The sequence below is a fragment of the Henckelia pumila genome, chromosome 2 (assembly GCF_033568475.1).
Source record: "Henckelia pumila isolate YLH828 chromosome 2, ASM3356847v2, whole genome shotgun sequence".
NCBI lineage: Eukaryota > Viridiplantae > Streptophyta > Magnoliopsida > Lamiales > Gesneriaceae > Henckelia > Henckelia pumila.
The window spans coordinates 76,690,906-76,711,594 of record NC_133121.1 but is presented as its reverse complement, the minus strand read 5'-3'; the positions used below and the strand labels follow the sequence as shown (position 1 = coordinate 76,711,594).

At 38.2% G+C, this 20,689-nt stretch overlaps 1 protein-coding gene across 2 annotated transcripts in view; it reads right to left on the bottom strand.

Moving 5' to 3' along the window:
- Positions 1-266: 266 nt before the first annotated feature.
- LOC140884820 (non-specific lipid transfer protein GPI-anchored 9-like) overlaps positions 267-20,689 on the bottom strand; it is a 47,544-nt gene continuing 27,121 nt past the window's right edge. Inside the window, exons 1-3 of one of the 2 annotated variants that reach the window (XM_073291689.1) lie at positions 1,097-1,480; positions 930-989; positions 267-528 (exon numbers count right to left, since the gene is read on the bottom strand). In XM_073291689.1, coding sequence (XP_073147790.1) covers positions 419-528; positions 930-989; positions 1,097-1,421 — 495 coding nt within the window. In that variant the 5' untranslated portion in view covers positions 1,422-1,480 and the 3' untranslated portion in view covers positions 267-418. Of the gene's footprint in view, positions 529-929; positions 990-1,096; positions 1,481-20,689 lie in introns of those variants that run through there. The other variant, XM_073291688.1, reaches the window with a different exon arrangement.

The window sequence follows — 20,689 nt, the reverse complement described above, 5'->3', positions numbered from 1 at the left end:
ATACAGATAATGGAGTAAGAGATATATTTATATTCGGTAAATAATAAAAGATAGAGAAATATGTATTTATTCGTGAGAATGATCGACCCGATCCATATATAAAATGAAAAATAATACTATGCCATAAAAATGTATAATTTTTCATGAGCCGGGTCTATTAAGAAACCGTCTCACAAAATTAATCGTCTCGCGAGACTTCTTGTGAAGATTACATGTGTGTGTTTGTACGTGTAAATGAAATGGAAAGCAGAGGAAGTGAGCATATAAAAATCATAAAATTTTAACAAAAATTATTTACAGGAAATTTTTTGGGTTCGAAACAATGGAATTTTGACAGTCTAACACAATAGCTAGATCTCATTAATAAAAAGCCACCCAACCAAATTTGATGAATAACTTTATAATAGATCTCAATTAATCAGAATGCTAATATAATTAAACTGAAAATTGCAGCCAAGCTTAGAGATCCAATAGCATGGGAAATTATACTGCTTCCTGCACTTTTGGGAGGTGGACTCACAGCAGAACCTGAAACAACATTTCATTAGATAAATTTTAAAATTTATTCTTTCTTTGCCAAGATTTTAATATATTTGAAAATTAAGAAAACTCGGATTTCGTTCTCCTATATTGTCAAATTTTTAGTTTGAGTACTCATTTTTTCTAACATGGGGTTGATGTGACACGTCACGTAAGATTCATATTCGACAACATGGAAATACAAATTTTCATTTCATAAAATCAATTTCATTCTAGAGAGGTTTTGTATTTGATTTTTTTTTTGTTTTATGGAAATACAATTTGTATATTATAATTGAGAAGGTGACGCTTTTATTTCCGAAACAAGACATTTGATACTAGATATCATGGATACTCTGATCCGGTAGATTATTTTGTACGTCTTATTATATGAATGCATAAAAAATTACCATTGGAAGAAGTGGAAGGTGCGGGTGAAGCCTTTGGGGAAGAAACAGGAGAGGGTGCATCTGTTTAGAAACAAACTCAATAAAATTTACAAAAAAATTAACTTAACTTGTAATTTTATGTTATGCATGATTTAATTAAAATAAAAGAAGAAAACAAATAATAATACCCTTTTTGCAATTGGATTGATCGACAATGGCTTCACAAGATTTTGCAAGATTTATTCCATCTTGTTGAGTGACGTTGAGACTTATCAAAATGTCGCGATTGTTAAACACAGCGCAAAGGCATTGGCTTTCCTCGGCTACCACCTGTTTCATCGGCACGCAGCACGACGGCGGCGGGGTGACCTGAGACTTCAGATACGGCTGGCATGGCAGCAGTTTCTGGATGCACCCCAGGGGATCTCCGCCGCCTTCTTGATCGGAAAAACCTACGAAAACCAGAGAGCATATCACCAAAAAGAACAAGCAAACATAGTTGGATTTCGCCATGGATTTGATCTCTAGTTTTGTTTCTTTTCGATCGGTTCGCTGTTTGCGTGAGTGAGCGAGGGAATGCAGTGGTCTGCTTGGGATTTTATGGGTGAACGAAGAGATCTTTCTTACCTCAATTTCAGCACCGTATTTTAAGGCTGTTCTAATATTCTTCATTGTGGATGAGGACATAATTTTTTTTTTTTTTACCATAATTTGAAAAATTATCCATTTTGCCTTTTACTACATCGTCAAACTTTCATTTTCATCATGAACCAAATTTTTTAATTTTAATTTTAAATCATCGAGATTTAAATGCATGGAGTTGGTTGGATATATAAATGATGGTTTCTAAATTATAAAAATACTTCACCAACATACCCAAAGTTAGTTAGTATAAAAGGTATAATTTTAATTAATTATTAGTATATATAATCTCATTTAAAATTTGTACGACATTCCTCGATTAATAAGATATGGCGATTCAAATCTTTTTTGACAAGGACGGCAAGTTTATGTTATTTACACCTAAATTTTAATTTTATGCTATGTTGGTGGGGGAGTGTTATTTACACCAAAAAAAAAAAGTTAATAACACTCCACTTTATTTATAAAATTTATTACTCGACAAATTAACCCTTATTTATTATTTTTATTATACCATAGGATTTTGATTTGACATTAAAAACACAAATACAAGAATTTTGCATGTTACCGAAAATAATTTTTATGTTCAAAAATTTTTCGCAATCTTTATTTTAAGGATTGTAAATTTATGAAATTTGTATTTTATATTCAATTTTGGTAAGTAAACAACGTTTTCCTTCTTTTGAGTTTAAATTTCATTATAACTTAAAATTTTCCTTTTAAATTAATCATAATATCTTCTAAAAACATTTTTAACAAAAGTTTTATTTTAAAATAATAATTATTAATAAATTAGAGTTAATACATTTGTGTATAGGAATTTTTAAAAATAAAAAAACAGTAATTTAATATTTAATTTTTGTTTGTAACATCAATAGAGTTCAAATAATATCTTTATTCTACTTATATTTATGTCATTAATCACTGGATTATATATTATAAAATAAAAAATATAAATTAGATATTAATTTAATTTTAATCTTAAATATACTCGGTATATATTTATATAAAAAACTTAAATAAAAGTTTTATTTTTAAAAAAAAAACAAATTTAGAGTTAATATATGATGGGATCGGTTGAGGGGGTGAACTTAAACTATTTGATAAACTGAAGTTTCGAGTTACTGTAGCAGTTAACCCTCAAACTACTTTAATTGGTTCAGTTGAGGTTGGTCAACTGAATATTTTTCTTCTCGTGTGTCTATGTTAATTTGCAAATAAGTTTGTTGTGCGGAATAATGCAAACTAACATATTGAACTTGCTAAGATGGACTGTGTGTGTGAAGATGGTGAACTAAAGATAAAATTGCACAAGGGTTGTTTATGGATGTTCGGTGATTTCAAATAATCCTACGTCACTCCTTCTTCCACCTCGGAGGATTCACTCTAGAAGAATTTGACTATTACAATACACTTGAAACAGCCCTCCAAGACTAGGACTTACACCCACTGTCTATCCCCGAACTCCTAGAAACAACCAAGAATATAGTTCACGACTACTTCTTGATACAATGAGGTTTGCAGCACCTCATCTTATTACACTTGTTGTTACACAACACTTGTTACAACACTTTGCATTGATATCCTTCACTATGAAAATGTGCTCTTTCATGTTCATCGGCTCTTCGAATATGATCTTGAATTACGCCTTCTGTTACTCAACTTATGTCGGTAAACTGAAGATATTCAGTTTACCACTTATATATGTAACTGTGTATGCGAGTATCTTTTTGTAAGCCGGTGATTTGAAGTGTCCCAAAGATGGGTATTTATACTCGGCGGATAACGGCTCATTTGAATTCAAATCAATGTCGTTAACTTGTCTCTTCCACAAACATTCCCTGACACGATGGAACACTGTTGTGTCTTCGGCTTTAGACACTTGGTCTTGTACAAAAATTTTTATCCATATGAGTTCCGTTGAATTGAATTGGCTTGCCTAGATTCTTGATCTGTTTAGGCTTCAGTTGAGATATAGTCAACTGATTTAGTTTAGCTCAGTAAACTCATGAATTGAGTTGTCTTCATACTTTCAGTTGAACTATGCTGAAATTCTCTGATAGCTGAGTGAAACTGATTCTTAACTCATCGTGTTCAGTTTATCTCTTTCCTTTGATATGCTAAGATCAATGGTCAACTCAGTTGATCTCTTCATTTTGGATTGAGAGTTTTGGTCAGTTTGTGTTCTTTGTGCTCGGATCGTGATAGAGTCCGTTGATCTTTGATGTAGACTGAATTATGTCAATATCAAAACTCTGTATTTCCAACAATATATTTGTGTATTAGCATTTTTCAAAAAATAAACGTAATTTAATATTTAATGTTTTTCTGTTACATCAATAGAGTTCAAATAATATCTTTATTCTAGTTATAATTATTTCATTAATCATTGGATTATATATTACAAAATAAAAGGATATAAATAATATATAAATTTAATTTTAATCTTAAATATACTTGGTATATATTTATATAAAAACTTAAATAAAATTTTTTTTAAATCAATTTTGTTTATTTCCATAAAAAAAACTGTCCAAAGTTTTTATATATCCATGCTAAAACTCGGGAGGACTATCAAAGATGACTTCATTTAGCAAATTTCTCATGTTCTCAAGAGAATACTTTAATGGCTAGAAGATAAGGATGCAAGCACACTTGTTTGCTTTAGATGATGACATTTGGTATGTCATCACTAACGGTCTCATTACCATTACAAAGACCAATACTTCAATTGCGATGACAAAAAGAGCTTCCCAAAGTGCTGAAAAGCCTAAAAGCAAATGGACAACTGAAGAAAAGAAGAAGACTAATTTGGACAATGTTGCTAAAGACATTTTATACAAAACTCTTGACAAAATACCTTTAGTAAAATTAATATGTGCAAAACTGCAAAAGAGATATGCGAGAAACTCATCCAGCTTTGCGAAGTGAATGAAAAAACCAAGGATAATAAACTATCTATGGAAACACAAAAATTTGAAAACATTCGGGTGAAGCTTGGAGAATCTATGACTGAATTTGATGAAAGAGTAAACATTATCATTATCGAATTCAATGCACTTGGAAACGTGTATCCAAACCGAGATGTAATATTGAAGGTTATCAGAGGACTTCCCAAGGAGTGGGATGTCAAAACAATGGCAATGCGTGAATCAAAAGACTTGAACAAGCCTGAACTCCATGATATATTTGCTTATTTGAAATCATACGAGTTTGATTTGAAATCTAGAGAGGAATATCAGTCTACCACCCCTCAGTTGACTAAAGCTCTTGCAGCAATAACTGGAACCATCAGAATTTGTGGAAAGGACAGTAGAACAGTTGAGCAGTGATGCCATGTCACTGTTTGTGAAAAAGTATGGAAAATTCCAAAGAAATAATCAATGAGGATCTCACAGGAAAAAATTATCAAAAGAAGGATTCAGTCGATGAGTCAAAATCATGCTTCAATTGTGAGAAAACTGATCACTTCATAGCCGACTGTTCAAAGCCTAATAAGGATGAGAAGAAGTCAACTGATAAGAGAAAGAAGCCCTATGAGAAGAAGAGAAGTTCAAGAGATGACAGAAAATCTTCTAAGAAAAAACATGAAGCTCTAGTTTCTGAGGAAATAAAAGCTAAGTGCGTTGAGACTAATAGTGACTCACCCGAGTCACACTACTCCTCTAGTTTGAGTGTTGATGAAGAAGTTACCTGCTTGATGGCCAATGATCAAGAACTGGAGTCTACCAGTGAGCAGGTATTTGTATTTAGCTCCGATGAATTTACACAAGATGATTTGATAAATACACTTCACGATATGAAAAATAAGTACCAAAAACTCTCTATATCATTCGAGGAAGTTAAGGAAAAGCAGCATGATCTGGGAGACATCTCGATTGAACCCAAGTGGGAAAAATTAGTCGAGAAAATCAATCTGGAAGCAGAGATTGCTTAACTGAAAATTGAGAATGAGCAAGTCAAGATGAGTTACAAGAAGCTTACTTTTGAAAATAAAAAATTGAATGATTTGGTAAGATCTTGGAACAAGTCTTTAGTTTTTGCTGAATCCTGACTTTTGGTGATAACAAAACAATATATCATTGTTATAGTATGGCCTTCATTTGTATGTAAAACAGGAAAAACGTCTACCGGAAGATATCAACCGATTGGAAGACATCGACTGTTTACAAACATCAGCTGGACTCTTGGACATCAACCGACTTTCACATATCAGCCGAGTCCATAATGTATATCAGCTGGTCCTCAATACTTCAACCGATCTTAGCAATCAGAATAAGTGTCAACTGGAATACAAGTCTCAAGGATATCTACCGACTTCATAAAGTCACAAATACCTAGTAACGGATCCTTGACAAGAAAACTTAATTGCAAAAGGACAGAACATTTAAGGAGCTGTCTGACAATGCTCGGAAGATCATTAATATCATTTATTATGAATACATATTGAGTGGACATTAAAAGAGATTCGAGTACAGATATTTGAAGGTAAACAGATCTCAGTCTTACTCCACAAAACGAGATATATTATCCGACATACATCTGTTTGAAATGATGTTTCTTACCGTTGACACAAAGGGATAAAAACGTTGAATATTGAGATATATATATATACCAGAGCCAAGCAAATAAAATAGGATACAGGAACATCAAACTATAAAAAAATCTGTGAGACCTCGATTCTAATCATCTAATCTCAGAATAAACAATAATTACGCATACAAGATCTAAGATTAAAAGAAAAGTTTTTTTTTTTTTTTTTTTTTACACAGGGTGACACGCGGGCGCGCCACCCGAGGCACGGGCGCGCATACAGACCTGCCCGGGCCTCCGAGAAAGGGAGCATAACGCGCGGGCGCTCCTCCCCAGGCGCGGGCGCGCATGGCCTACTGTTTTAGCTCAAAATAAGGCTCCAAAATTGCAATCCAACACCCGAAAAGGCTCCGACATGATCCAACTAACACTTTTCAACAACGAAGTATTCAATTACAAGAAAGAGTTAGAATACAAAACATATCAAGTTCGAGTTCTAACATGCTCCAATCTTAAACTAGATAAACATGTTAATTCGACTTCTAAACCGAGTCTCACTTCTACTACTTGCCCTCGAAGCTAACCATGCCTCTTCTGACTTGTTCCTGCCCCACCTGTTGCCAAGTACACATACAAAACAAAGCAACAGCCGGATAACCGGTGAGAACGACATTCCCAGTAAAAGCAACATAACAAGTAATACAAGTAACAAACATGCTTTCAATACAATAACAAAATCAATAACATCGTAATGAATGCATGTCTTTAAACAGGGATAATAAATCTGATAACGAGGGATTGCAGCTGTGTCTTTGGGATCCCGAGGGTAAGATCACGTAACAACTCACCGACTCTCCCAATCGAGGTGGTGCCACGTATCTCACTCCTCTAGACTTTGAGCAACTATAATGAGTATGCTAGCACCAGACGAAACGACTACGACCTGGGCCACTCAATCATAGTTCCCAAACGTCTAAACAAAAAGGGCGGTTCTGCCCGCTGAAAACAAGATTGGCTCAAGATGAATGCATAACAGAAACATAAAACATAAGCCAAAACAATAAAACAAAACACAAGTTCCTCATGCTAGAACAAGTGTAGATGCAAGTACGTGATTTCAAAAGGGAAAACTCAAGAACCACAGTCCCGAGTATGCTATGCCGCTGCGATGACTGCTTTTACCTTTCAATGCAGTAGCTCCAACTCTGGATAAGCTACAAAAGAGATTGTATAAACAACTACACAATCTAACAACAACAAGGCAACGGTTCAAGGAAAACTCTTTATACCGTTCTTCGTCCAACTCTCGACGAACAATGCTGCTAACACAGGGCTCGACAAACTCCAACGAATCTGTAATAATTCAAGAGTTGATCAAAAACCACGATCACTCACACGCCAAGACTTCAATCAATACAAAAACGATTCGAAAACCCAAAACTCAAACCGACGGCATAACGGCTATAAACTGAACAAACCGGAAATGCAGACAGCAGTTCAATACCGATATTAACTCATATCAATGCCCAAAACAACAATAACAAAGCAAACCCATCAATCTAAAAATCCACATTTTCGAAAATGGCTTCTAAAAATCATAACAAATCCGAACGTCGCTCTAATTCAAAACCGACAGATAATAAACGATCAGAACTCTGTCTAGAACAACATACTCGAATCTCGAACGATTCTAACAACATCCAAAAACTAGAATGTATCCGATCGTAGAATAACTTACAATATAATAGAGCTCTCACTGCAGTGATCGATAATTTGCCTTCAGAAATAAATTCCAACGGCCGGATCGAGCTCGGGATGAAATCTGGAAGCTTGAAGAATCGATTTCTTCAACAATGGAGGAGGGAGGCATGAAGAGGAAGGTGATGGAGAAGAGAGTGGGTCCAAAATCCTTATAAATATCTATAAAAACCGATAATTGCGTTTTAGTCCCTGAAAAATCCAATTTTTGCAAAAAGGACCCTGATCAAAATCAAACCGGCTCGAGAACTCTGTAATCTCTGATTAACTCAAATAAATTCAATTAAGATAAAAACGGGGCGTTACAATTCTCCCCCACTAAGAAGAGATTTCGTCCTCGAATCCACAAGAACTGTAACTCATAAGATAGAATAAAGAACTAAAGACAGTAAGAAGAACTCACGTCATCCGAATAACTCCGGAAATCGCTGTCTCATGTCAGATTCTGTCTCCCAAGTCGCTTCCTCAACGCCGTGACGGCTCCACTGCACTTTCACCAATGGAATCAACTTGGTTCTGAGTTGCTTTTCTTTCCGATCAAGGATCTGAATCGGTCGCTCAAAATAGCTCAGGGTCTCGTCTAACTCGGCTTCGTCAGGCTGAAGGATATGAGAAATATCTGGTTGATACTTTCGCAGCATAGAAACGTGAAAAACGTCGTGAATACCAGATAAAGACGGAGGAAGTGCAAGTCTGTAGGCAAGATCGCCTATTTTCTCGAGAATTTCGTACGGACCGATGAATCTCGGAGATAACTTTCCTCTCTTACCGAATCTGACGGTGCCTCTGAACGGAGAAATCTTAAGGAATACACGGTCTCCCTGCTCAAAACTCAGAGGTCAACGTCTGACATTCGCATACTTCGCCTGTCTATCTTGAGCTGACTTCATTCTGGTCTGAATGATCTTAACCTGCTCTGCCATATCTCTAAGCATCTCCGGTCCCAAATCTGGTGACTCGGACAATTCATCCCAAAACAATGGAGATCGGCACTTTCTACCATACAAAGCCTCAAAAGGCGCCATACCGATACTCGCTTGGAAGCTGTTGTTGTAAGAAAACTCGACAAGAGGCAAAGAATCCTGCCAACTAGTGCCAAAGTCTAGCACTACCGCTCGCAGCATATCCTCCAACGTCTGGATAGTCCGCTCTGACTGTCCATCTGTCTGAGGATGATAAGCTGTACTCAGATGCAATCGAGTACCAAGTGCCCCCTGAAGACTGTGCCAGAAGTGAGAAGTGAATCTAGGATCTCTGTCTGAAACGATCGACTTCGGCACACCATGAAATCTCACAACATTGCTAACATACAACTCAGCCATCTGATCATGACGATACGTCATCCTGTACGGAATAAAACACGCAGACTTCGTCAATCGGTCGATCACTACCCAAATAGCATCGCATCCTCGAACGGATCGTGGTAGCTTCGTGACAAAATCCATAGAAATGTGATCCCATTTCCATTTAGGAACAGATAGGCTGTGCAAAAGACCACCTGGTCGCTTCCGCTCTGCTTTCACTTGCTGACAATTCAAACACCGAGATACAAATCTCGCAACATCGTCCTTCATTCTCTTCCACCAGAACTGACTCTTCAGATCGTTGTACATCTTATGACCTCCAGGATGAACGCTAAACCGACTGCAATGAGCCTCTCGGAGAATACGCTGTCTCAACTCCGAAATATCAGGCACAACAATACGATTATTCACGAACAAAACATCATCTCTAACCTGGAATTCAGACTGATGGCCCGATCTGAATTTCTCTACTGAAATCTGGATGCTCGGCTCAGACTTCTGTGCTTCTCTGATTGCAACAAACAACTCTGGCTCGGCTTGAATAGCAAACACTCTGATAGTCTCCCTATCTGTTTCAAACTCTAAACCAGAAGTGCAACAATCATCGATCAACTGGGAAACACCCATAGTAGAAAGAGATAAAGAACAAAGCTTTCGGCTCAAGGCATCTGCAACTGCATTAGACTTCCCCGGATAGTACTTGATTTCACAGTCGAAATCCTTCAACAGATCTAACCATCTCCTTTGTCTCATATTCAGCTCTGCTTGAGAAAACAAGTACTTAAGACTCTTATGGTCAGAAAAGATCTCGAAAGACTCACCATAAAGATAGTGACGCCAGATCTTCAGAGCAAAGACGATCGCAGGTAGTTCAAGATCATGGACCGGATAACGAGTCTCATGCGGTTTCAGCTGCCTTGATGCATACGCCACCACATGCTTATGCTGCATAAGAACACAACCCAAGCCTCGGTTAGAAGCATCACAATAGACTGTGAACCCTCCAGTACCCTTCGGAATAGAAAGAATTGGAGCACTGGTCAGTCTCCTCTTTAGATCAACAAAGCTAGCCTCACAATCTGGAGTCCAGACAAAAGGCGCATTCTTCTGAGTCAGCTGGGTAATAGGCTTGGAAATAGACGAGAAATCCTCGATGAAACGACGGTAATAACCAGCTAAACCCATGAAGCTTCGGATCTCAGGTACTGATGTCGGTCTAGGCCAATTCATAACCGCTTCGATTTTGCTGGGATCGACAGAAATCCCATCTTCAGAAATAATATGACCGAGAAAGACAACTCGATCTAACCAGAATTCGCATTTCGATAGCTTGGCAAACAACTTCTCAACTCGCAAAATCTGCAAGACGATTCTTAAGTTCTCTGCATGGTCAGTACGATTCTTCGAGTAGATAAGAATATCATCGATGAAAATAATGACGAACTCATCTAAATAACGCTGAAAGATACAGTTCATCAAACCCATAAAAACAGCTGGAGCGTTAGTCAAACCGAACGGCATGACTATAAACTCAAAGTGACCATACCTCGTTCTGAATGCGGTCTTAGGAACATCTTCCTCTCGCACTCTCAGCTGATGGTATCCTGACCTCAGATCAATCTTAGAGTAGACAGAAGAACCCTGCAGTTGATCAAACAAGTCATCTATTCGGGGTAAAGGATATCTGTTCTTAACTGTAGTCTGATTCAATTGGCGGTAGTCGATACAGAGCCGCATAGAACCATCCTTCTTCCGAACGAATAGAACAGGAGCACCCCAAGGCGATACACTAGGTCTGATGTATCCCTTGGCAATCAAATCCTCAAGCTGCTCCTTCAACTCTCTCAATTCAACAAGTGCCATACGATAAGGAGCTTTTGAAATAGGTTGAGTACCTGGCACTAAGTCAATGCTGAATTCGACTTCTCGAATGGGTGGCAATCCAGGAACATCTTCCGGAAACACATCAGCAAAATCTCTAACCACTGGTAAGTCAACCAAAGCTGGGCTAGATTTCAGTACATCAACCGCATAAACCAAAAATCCTTCTGCACCTCTCTGTAACAAACGAGTCATAGATAACACTGAAATCAAAGGAATTCTAGATCGAGAACCCTTACCAAAGAATTTCCACTCGTCTGCCATTTCAGGTCTGAACCTGACAACCTTCAGAAAACAATCAACTGTCGCCCTGTACTTGGTTAAAGCATCTATCCCGACAATACAATCAAAATCTGACAGTCCAAGTACAATACAGTCGAATTCTAACAAATTTCCCTCAAAACAAAGTTCACAGTTCCTGTCTAGTCGGACAGAAACAAATCCTCCACCCAAAGGTGAAGTAACAACTACTACAGTAGGCAACAATTCAGTTGGCAAAGCATGCAATAACACATATTTCTCAGAGATAAAGGAATGGGAAGCACCTGTATCTATCAAGACATGAGCAGAATGACCGAAAATCGAACAGTTACCTGCTATGACATCGTCAGGTGCTGCCTGAGCCTGATCCTCTGTCAATGCAAAGACTCGTGCTTGCTGTCTCGGAGGCTGATTTGCACTAGAGCTACCTCCTTGTCTGTTCTGCTATTGCTGGGGTTGGAAAGAGTGCACTGCAGACGACTGCCTCTCCGGCTGAGCTGCAGGTCTAGACGAACTCCCACTCTGAGCTCTATCTCTATTACGTTGAGGGCACACTTTAGAGAAGTGTCCCGGTTGCTGACATGTGCTACAATTTCCGAAGACTCCCACACACTGATCCGGTGAGTGTCTTCCTCCACACTTGCTACAGTACAGGGATGATGACCCAGAACTCGGTCCTGAACCGAATTGCTTCGAACCACTGGAACTGGACGAACTGTTCCCCTGTCTCTTGAACTGTTTACCTCTTGCCTTGTACTGATCCTTTCTGTTTCCCCCACTGTTTCCACCTTCATACCTCTGCTGCTGGTTCTGATGTTGAGGTGGCTGATTCTGGTACTGAGATGGTTGGTTTTGATACTGCCTCTGCTGCTGAGGTGCCCCCTGATTACCTCTTTGCCTCCACAAGCCTGCTTCTGCTCCCTTTGCGTAATTCATGGCATCCGCAAAGTTGCTAGGCCTGTTGGTGTTAACCAACGTGAAGACATCGGGGTTCAACCCGTTGATGAACTGATCTGCCTTAGCTTCTTCATCTCCGGCAATTAGCGGTGCAAAACGCAACAGACTATCGAACTTAGCCACGTACTCTTCAATGTTCAGATTCCCTTGCCTCAGATTTGCAAACTCTGCTCCCTTATCCTTATGATACGAGATAGGGAAAAACCGCTTATAAAACTCAGATTTAAAAAGAGTCCAAGTAACCTCTGTACCTCTACTCTCAATCGCTATCTTTGTCATGATCCACCAGCTCTTAGCACCACCACGCAGCTGATGAATTACTAACCTGATTCGGCGATCATCTGTGTAGTCAATGGAATCAAACAACTGATCCATATCATCCAACCAACTCTCACAGTCAACTGGATTTTTTGAACCCATCAACAATGGCGGATTGAACGACTGAAACCTCTTCAGCAAGGTTTCCATAGGAGTCGCTGAAGCATCCAACTGATCAACCTCAGTGCTAGCTTGCTCAGTCGCAGGGATAAATGGTGGTGTGTTTCTGTTTATCACTCGACGAGGACCCATCTGATAATCAAAGGTTAGCACACGAGATATCTCAATTGCTACCATCAGTGTCCTTACAACCGCTTGGAATACCGAATACCAGTCGAGAACAGAAACAGTTATATCTCAAGTAGATCATGCTTTATTAATTTAAATCACACAACCATGTAATTCAAATAATGCTCAAACAATAAAGCATGCTCGCATGGAATTAAGTACACAATTAAATAATTCAAACACATGCGAGGAGTCATTGCACACAGACTCAATCTACCCCACTCACTCTAGTTCGACCAAGAATCTTAATGCTCTGATACTACTTAATGTGAGACCTCGATTCTAATCATCTAATCTCAGAATAAACAATAATTACGCATACAAGATCTAAGATTAAAAGAAAAGTTTTTTTTTTTTTTTTTTACACAGGGTGACGCGCGGGCGCGCCACCCGAGGCGCGGGCGCGCATACAGACCTGCCCGAGCCTCCGAGAAAGGGAGCATAATGCGCGGGCGCTCCTCCCCAGGCGCGGGCGCGCATGGCCTGCTGTTTTAGCTCAAAATAAGGCTCCAAAAGTGCAATCCAACACCCGGAAAGGCTCCGACATGATCCAACTAACACTTTTCAACAACGAAGTATTCAATTACAAGAAAGAGTTAGAATACAAAACATATCAAGTTCGAGTTCTAACATGCTCCAATCTTAAACTAGATAAACATGCTAATTCGACTTCTAAACCGAGTCTCACTTCTACTACTTGCCCTCGAAGCTAACCATGCCTCTTCTGACTTGTTCCTGCCCCACCTGTTTCCAAGTACACATACAAAACAAAGCAACAGCCGGATAACCGGTGAGAACGACATTCCCAGTAAAAGCAACATAACAAGTAATACAAGTAACAAACATGCTTTCAATACAATAACAAAATCAATAACATCGTAATGAATGCATGTCTTTAAACAGGGATAATAAATCTGATAACGAGGGATTGCAGTTGTGTCTTTGGGATCCCGAGGGTAAGATCACGTAACAACTCACCGACTCTCCCAATCGAGGTGGTGCCACGTATCTCACTCCTCTAGACTTTGAGCAACTATAATGAGTATGCTAGCACCAGACGAAACGACTAAGACCTGGGCCACTCAATCATAGTTCCCAAACGTCTAAACAAAAAGGGCGGTTCAGCCCGCTGAAAACAAGATTGGATCAAGATGAATGCATAACAGAAACATAAAACATAAGCCAAAACAATCAAACAAAACACAAGTTCCTCATGCTAGAACAAGTGTAGATGCAAGTACGTGATTTCAAAAGGGAAAACTCAAGAACCACAGTCCCGAGTATGCTATGCCGCTGCGATGACTGCTTTTACCTTTCAATGCAGTAGCTCCAACTCTGGATAAACTACAAAAGAGATTGTATAAACAACTACACAATCTAACAACAACAAGGCAACGTTTCAAGGAAAACTCTTTATACCGTTCTTCGTCCAACTCTCGACGAACAATGCTGCTAACACAGGGCTCGACAAACTCCAACGAATCTGTAAGAATTCAAGAGTTGATCAACAACCACGATCACTCACACGCCAAGACTTCAATCAATACAAAAACGATTCGAAAACCCAAAACTCAAACCGACGGCATAACGGCTATAAACTGAACAAACCGGAAATGCAGACAGCAGTTCAATACCGATATCAACTCATATCAATGCCCAAAACAACAATAACAAAGCAAACCCATCAATCTAAAAATCCACATTTTCGAAAATGGCTTCCAAAATCATAACAAATCCGAACGTCGCTCTAATTCAAAACCGACAGATAATAAACGATCAGAACTCTGTCTAGAACAACATACTCGAATCTCGAACGATTCTAACAACATCCAAAAACTAGAATGTATCCGATCGTAGAAGAACTTACAATATAACAGAGCTCTCACTGCAGTGATCGATAATCTGCCTTCAGAAATAAATTCTAACGGCCGGATCGAGCTCGGGATGAAATATGGAAGCTTGAAGAATCGATTTCTTCAACAATGGAGGAGGGAGGCGTGAAGAGGAAGGTGATGGAGAAGAGAGTGGGTCCAAAATCCTTATAAATATCTATAAAAACCAATAATTGCGTTTTAGTCCCTGAAAAATCCAATTTTTGCAAAAAGGACCCTGATCAAAATGAAACCGGCTCGAGAACTCTGTAATCTCTGATTAACTCAAATAAATTCAATTAAGATAAAAACGGGGCGTTACAGAATCTGAGCACTCGAAATTGTCTTCAATACTCTACTTCTCATTCAACCCTTCGCTCAAACAGAAGCATATATGATCTTCTTAGAGATCTACTTAAGGGTTACTCAAATCCAAGCTATTGCTTGAAAAACATCGACTCATCCAAGGATTTGAGATACTAAGCTTTCAAGAGCTTATCCATTCATCATCATCAACCGAAGAAGTTTGATAAGGACTTAGAATCTAATTAGTGTAAATCTAGGAGTTCCATTTTAGGCAATGATAAGTCCTAACTTGGATCAGGTGTATTACAAGACGTTTTAATAGTCAAAGTTTTCTAGTATATCCTTCCCGTGAGGAACAAGGGGTGACGTAAGATATTGAGCTCCGAACATCTATAAACAATTATGTGCACATTTACACTACTCCAACACATCATATTTTCACTATTATCACCTAGCTTAGTGAGAGTCATTTTCCGCACTACTTTTGTAGCGAGGGTTCCTTCTCAGCTACTGATATTATGAGACCTCGATTCTAAACATCTAATCTCGGATAACACAATCACTAAACATACAAGAAGCAAAAAGAAAATTTATTTTTTTGGTGAATAGTGCCTCGCTCGATCGATATCTTCTTACCGATCGAGCGAGAAAAACCCTGCTCAACATCTCCAGGACAGCTCGCTCGATCGATAAAGTGTTGTCGATCGAGCGAGAAAAGTGCTGCCTCGAAGGGTGAGGACTCCTCGATCGAACGGTAACTTTCCACCGATCGAGCGAGCCCAAATATGAACTCAGCAAATAGACTTCTCAATATCCAAACTCCATTCATTACATAACGAGGTATAAAATACATGCAAAGACAACAGTCAATCCTCAATATTCGAATATTTGATACAACAAACATCAAACAAGCCCGAGTTCTAAATATGCTCTCAAAACATAAACTAGATTGACATGCTTTTCAACTTCTAAACCAAAGTCCCACTTCTATCCCTCGATCTCGATGCTAACAAAGTCTCCTCTGACTCGATCCTGTCCCACCTAATGCCAAGTACACATACAAAACAAAGCAACAGCCGGATAACTCCGGTGAGAATGATATTCCTAGTAAAAGCAACATAACATGAAATAACAATTAATATATCAACGACATAATATAAAGACAACATATTGAAAGTTAATACGAATGAAATTCATGTCTTTAAAATCGGGATATCAACTCTGATAAATCAAGGAATTTCTGCTATTCTTTTGGGATCCCAAGGATGAGATCACGTAACAACTCACCGACTCTCCCGATCGAGGTAGTGTCCCGTATCTCCATCTAGGCTCGAGATGAATGCATATAGAAAACACAAGTCATTAAACCATAATCAATTAATAACAAAAGTTCAATCAACAAAATACAAGTTCCCCACTCTAGAACAAGTATTGATGCAAGAATGTGATTTAGGGGAAACTCAAGAACCATCTATCTTGAGTGTTCTATCCCTCTTAACCGATGTCTGCTTATACCTTTCTCGATTCAATGGCTCCAAATCTGGATAAGCTAAAATAAGAGATTATATCAAAATCTATACAACCAATAAAACAAACGCTCAAGGTAAACCCTTTACCGCTCTTCGTCTAACTCTTCGACGATCGACTTCTGCTAACTCTGGCTCAAGAAACTTCTAACCAATCTGTACGGAGGAAAAAGAGGATCAACAACGATAATCAAACCCAAACTAACACGGTTCAATCAATTCAAATCAAACGATAACCCAAAACACAAACCGGCGGCATAACGACTATATTCTGAACAAACCGAAATCACAGACAGCAGCACAATATCGAAACTAACTCAATACAATACCAAATCATGAATAAAAATTCCAATCCAAAAAATCTCAAAACTTCATTTTTGAAATATGCTACCAAAAATCATAACAATTCCGAACGACGTTCTTTTTCCGATCCGACTGAGAATAAACGATAAGAACTAGTTCAAGAACATCATACTCGAAACTCATTGGATTCTAACAACATCCAAAAAATGAAATATAACTGAAAGGAGAAAAACTTACGATAAAACGAAGCTCTCGATGCCAGGATCACTAAACTAACTTCGGATTTAAATTCTACCGGACGGATCGATCGAAAACCGAAGAAGAAAATCTTGAAGCTCACTTTGGATTCTTAAATGGAGGATGGCGTGATGGAGGAGGAAGAAGAAGCTAATGAGACCAATTCAACTCATTCCAAGTGGTAGATAATATATAAAATTCCAATTTTGCATTTAAGTCCCTGAAAATTCCAAAAATTGCAAAATAGACCCTGATCGAAATCAAATCGGCTCTCGAATTCTATAATCTCCAATTAACTCAAATAAACACAATTAAGATAAATTTGGGGTGTTACAATTATTCCCCTCTCATAAAAGATTTCGTCCTTGAAATCAATAAGAATCAATCACATAAGATAGAATTAAGAACTTAAGACAGAAAGAAGAACTCACGTCATCCGAATAACTCTGGAAACCGATGTCTCATATCAGACTCTATCTCCCAAGTCGCCTCTTCGACTCCTTGATGGCTCCACTGAACTTTCACCAAAGGAATCGACTTGGTTCTGAGCTGCTTCTCCTTTCGGTCAAGGATCTGATTGGTCGCTCAAAGTAGCTTAGAGTCTCGTCAAGCTCGGCCTCGTCAGGCTGAAGGATATGAGAAGGATCTGGATGAAATTTCCGCAACATAGAGATGTGAAAAATATCGTGAATACAAGATTAAGATGGAGGAAGTGCCAGTCTGTAGGCAAGATCGCCTAACTTCTCGAGAATCTCATACGGTCCGATGAATCTCGGAGATAACTTCCCTCTCTTTCCAAATCTAACAGTGCCTCTGAAAGGAGAAATCTTCAAGAATACTTGGTATCCCTGATCGAAAGTCAAAGGTCTATGTCTGATATTCTTCTCCTGTCTATCCTGAGCTGACTTCATTATCGTCTGAATGATCTTTACTTGCTCTGCCATGTCTCGAAGCATATCCGGTCCCAAATCAGGTGACTCGGTGATAAGTGTATTTTATACACTTAATTTATGTATGATTTTAATTGTTAATTTTTGGTTTCGAGCAGATTTATGCTGTGTTTTGTTATTTTTGTGCTTGCAAAGAATTATTGATTTTATTTGGGAAAGTGAAGAAAAATGAGAATTTGTGAAGAGAAAAGAAAAGTAAAAGAAAAAGAAAAGAAAAGAAGAAAAGAAAAGAAAAGAACGATCAGACAAGAAAGAAATAGTGCTGGGCTTTCTTTAATGGGCCAAACATCAGCGCTTGTTGTTAGCGCTCAAGTAAGAGCAATCGCGCTGTGTCATGAAACCTTTGGAAAATTGAAGTCGAATGAAAGGCGCGCCCGCGACGTTAATTGTGCGCCCGCCCCGATCGTGAGTTAGAGTTTTTATTGTTTCGGACAAGTATTTTATGGGCTTTTTGCTGGGCTTTTTGGGGATCATATAAAAGGAAGTCTGAAATCTTAGAAGGAGAGGAGCCGCCACAACACTAACGCACAAATCAGAGAATAATTCAGAGGAGTGATCGTGAGATTTCTGGAAAAATCTGGAGCCAATCTGAAGAACGAAGACGGAGCTCGATCAACCGGACACGGCATCGCATCAATGAATTTGTTTTCTTTATTTTATTTATTTAATTATGAATTCATGTCTGGATTTTTAAACATGTTTTGGTTTTATTTGAATTCAATTATGAACTAATTTTTTATAGTCTAGAGGTCGGATGGAACCTGGTGTAGACGCTTTCATGAATTTTTTATTTTTATTGAATTGAGTTTCTTCTAGATTAATTATTTTTTCTAGAATTGATTGTCTTTTCAATTATCTGATCAATAATTGATTTGTTATATTTATTTAAAATCTGGCACTCGGGAGAGGAGATTTTGAATAGGACCAATAGAAAATACACTGTTATTTATTTATATAGCTCGAGAGAGTGTATAATTTTAACAGATCTTTTAAAAAGAATATTGTTTTGTGATAGATCACTGCAATAAATTCTTAATGGGGATATTGGAATTTAATTGTAGTTGACAAACATTATTTTTTGCTCGGGAGATGGAAATAATAAACTTAAGTGTTCTTGGCTATTAATTGACTGAAATTAATGAAGATTAATTAATTAGGATTGACTGTTGTTGAAACCAGGTGAAATCTATACCTCTAGACCATTTTTCTCTGATTGATTTTTTTCTGAAAGTTGTGTGCGTGCTTATAAAAACTTCATTGTTATTTTATTTTTCTGCAAAATTCTAAAAGTTTGATTTTCTAGATAAAGTTTGGACTATTTTAATTACAAGTACAGAATATTTTTATTTTACTCCCTGTGGGATCGATATCTGATTTTATCACTATATTAAAACTTGACACTCGTACGCTTGCGAGCAATTTTAACAACAAGTTTTTGGCGCCGTTGCCGGGGAGTAAAATTTGATTATTTTTTAGTCTTGTTACCAATTAGTCTAGATTTTAATTTAGAGTTTTATTTCTTTTATTTTAAGTTACTAATAGATTTCTTCTTATTTTTAATTGCAGTCTATGCGACGATCTCAAAGTGAGAATTCTTTACTGTTTGATCCAGAGATCGAGCGCACTGCACGTGCTTTAAGAAGAATTAGAAGAGAAGTATTAAGGAACATGGCTGAAGAAGAAGCACAACAACCTCCCCTGGTGCCAATTAGAGACCACTTCAGACCGACGATCCATGCTCACTATTCTGGAATCGCTCGAGGGACCATCAATGCAAACAATTTTGAGCTGAAGCCGGCCTTGATCAATATGGTTCAACAGAACCAATTTAATGGGAGCACCACTGCTGATCCTCACCTACACCTACATACCTTTTTGGAGATAACCGATACGGTAAAAATTAATGGTGTGTCTGAGGATATTATTCATTTACGCTTGTTTCCTTTTTCTCTCAGGGATCAAGCAAGGAGTTGGTTGCAATCACTGCCGCTTGGAAGCATCACTAGTTGGGAGAGGATGGCAGAAAAATTTCTTGCAAAGTACTTTCCACCTGCCAAGTCCACCCAGTTGAAGATAGAGATCATCACCTTTCGGCAGATGGACAATGAACAACTATACGAGGCATGGGAAAGGTATAAAGAATTATTAAGATGTTGTCCTAACCACAATTTTGCAGATTGGGAACAGATCGAGTGGTTTTACAACGGACTGAATGCGCCTACAAGGATGAACGTGGATTCTGCTTCTGGAGAAACTATTTTTGTAAAGGACCCCGCTCAAGCCTATGATATGTTGGAACAGATGACGATCAATAGTCTTCAATGGCCATCTGAGCATATGGGAGTCAAGAAGCCAGCTGGAGTGTATGCAATGGATCCTCTCACATCCATCACCGCTCAACTGTCTGCACTGACTACACAGGTAGCTTCTTTGAATAAGATTAATGTTGCAGATTCAACTGGAGTTGAAGGATCACATACACCAGAGCAAGTTAATTATATCAATCTTAATGGCTACCGAGGTTATGGAGCTTATAGAGGTAATCCTGTTCCTAATGCTTATCACCCTAGTATGCGGAATAATGAATATTTTTCATATGCTAATAATACTAATAAGGGTAATGGTAAGTTTTCTTTGGAAGATGTG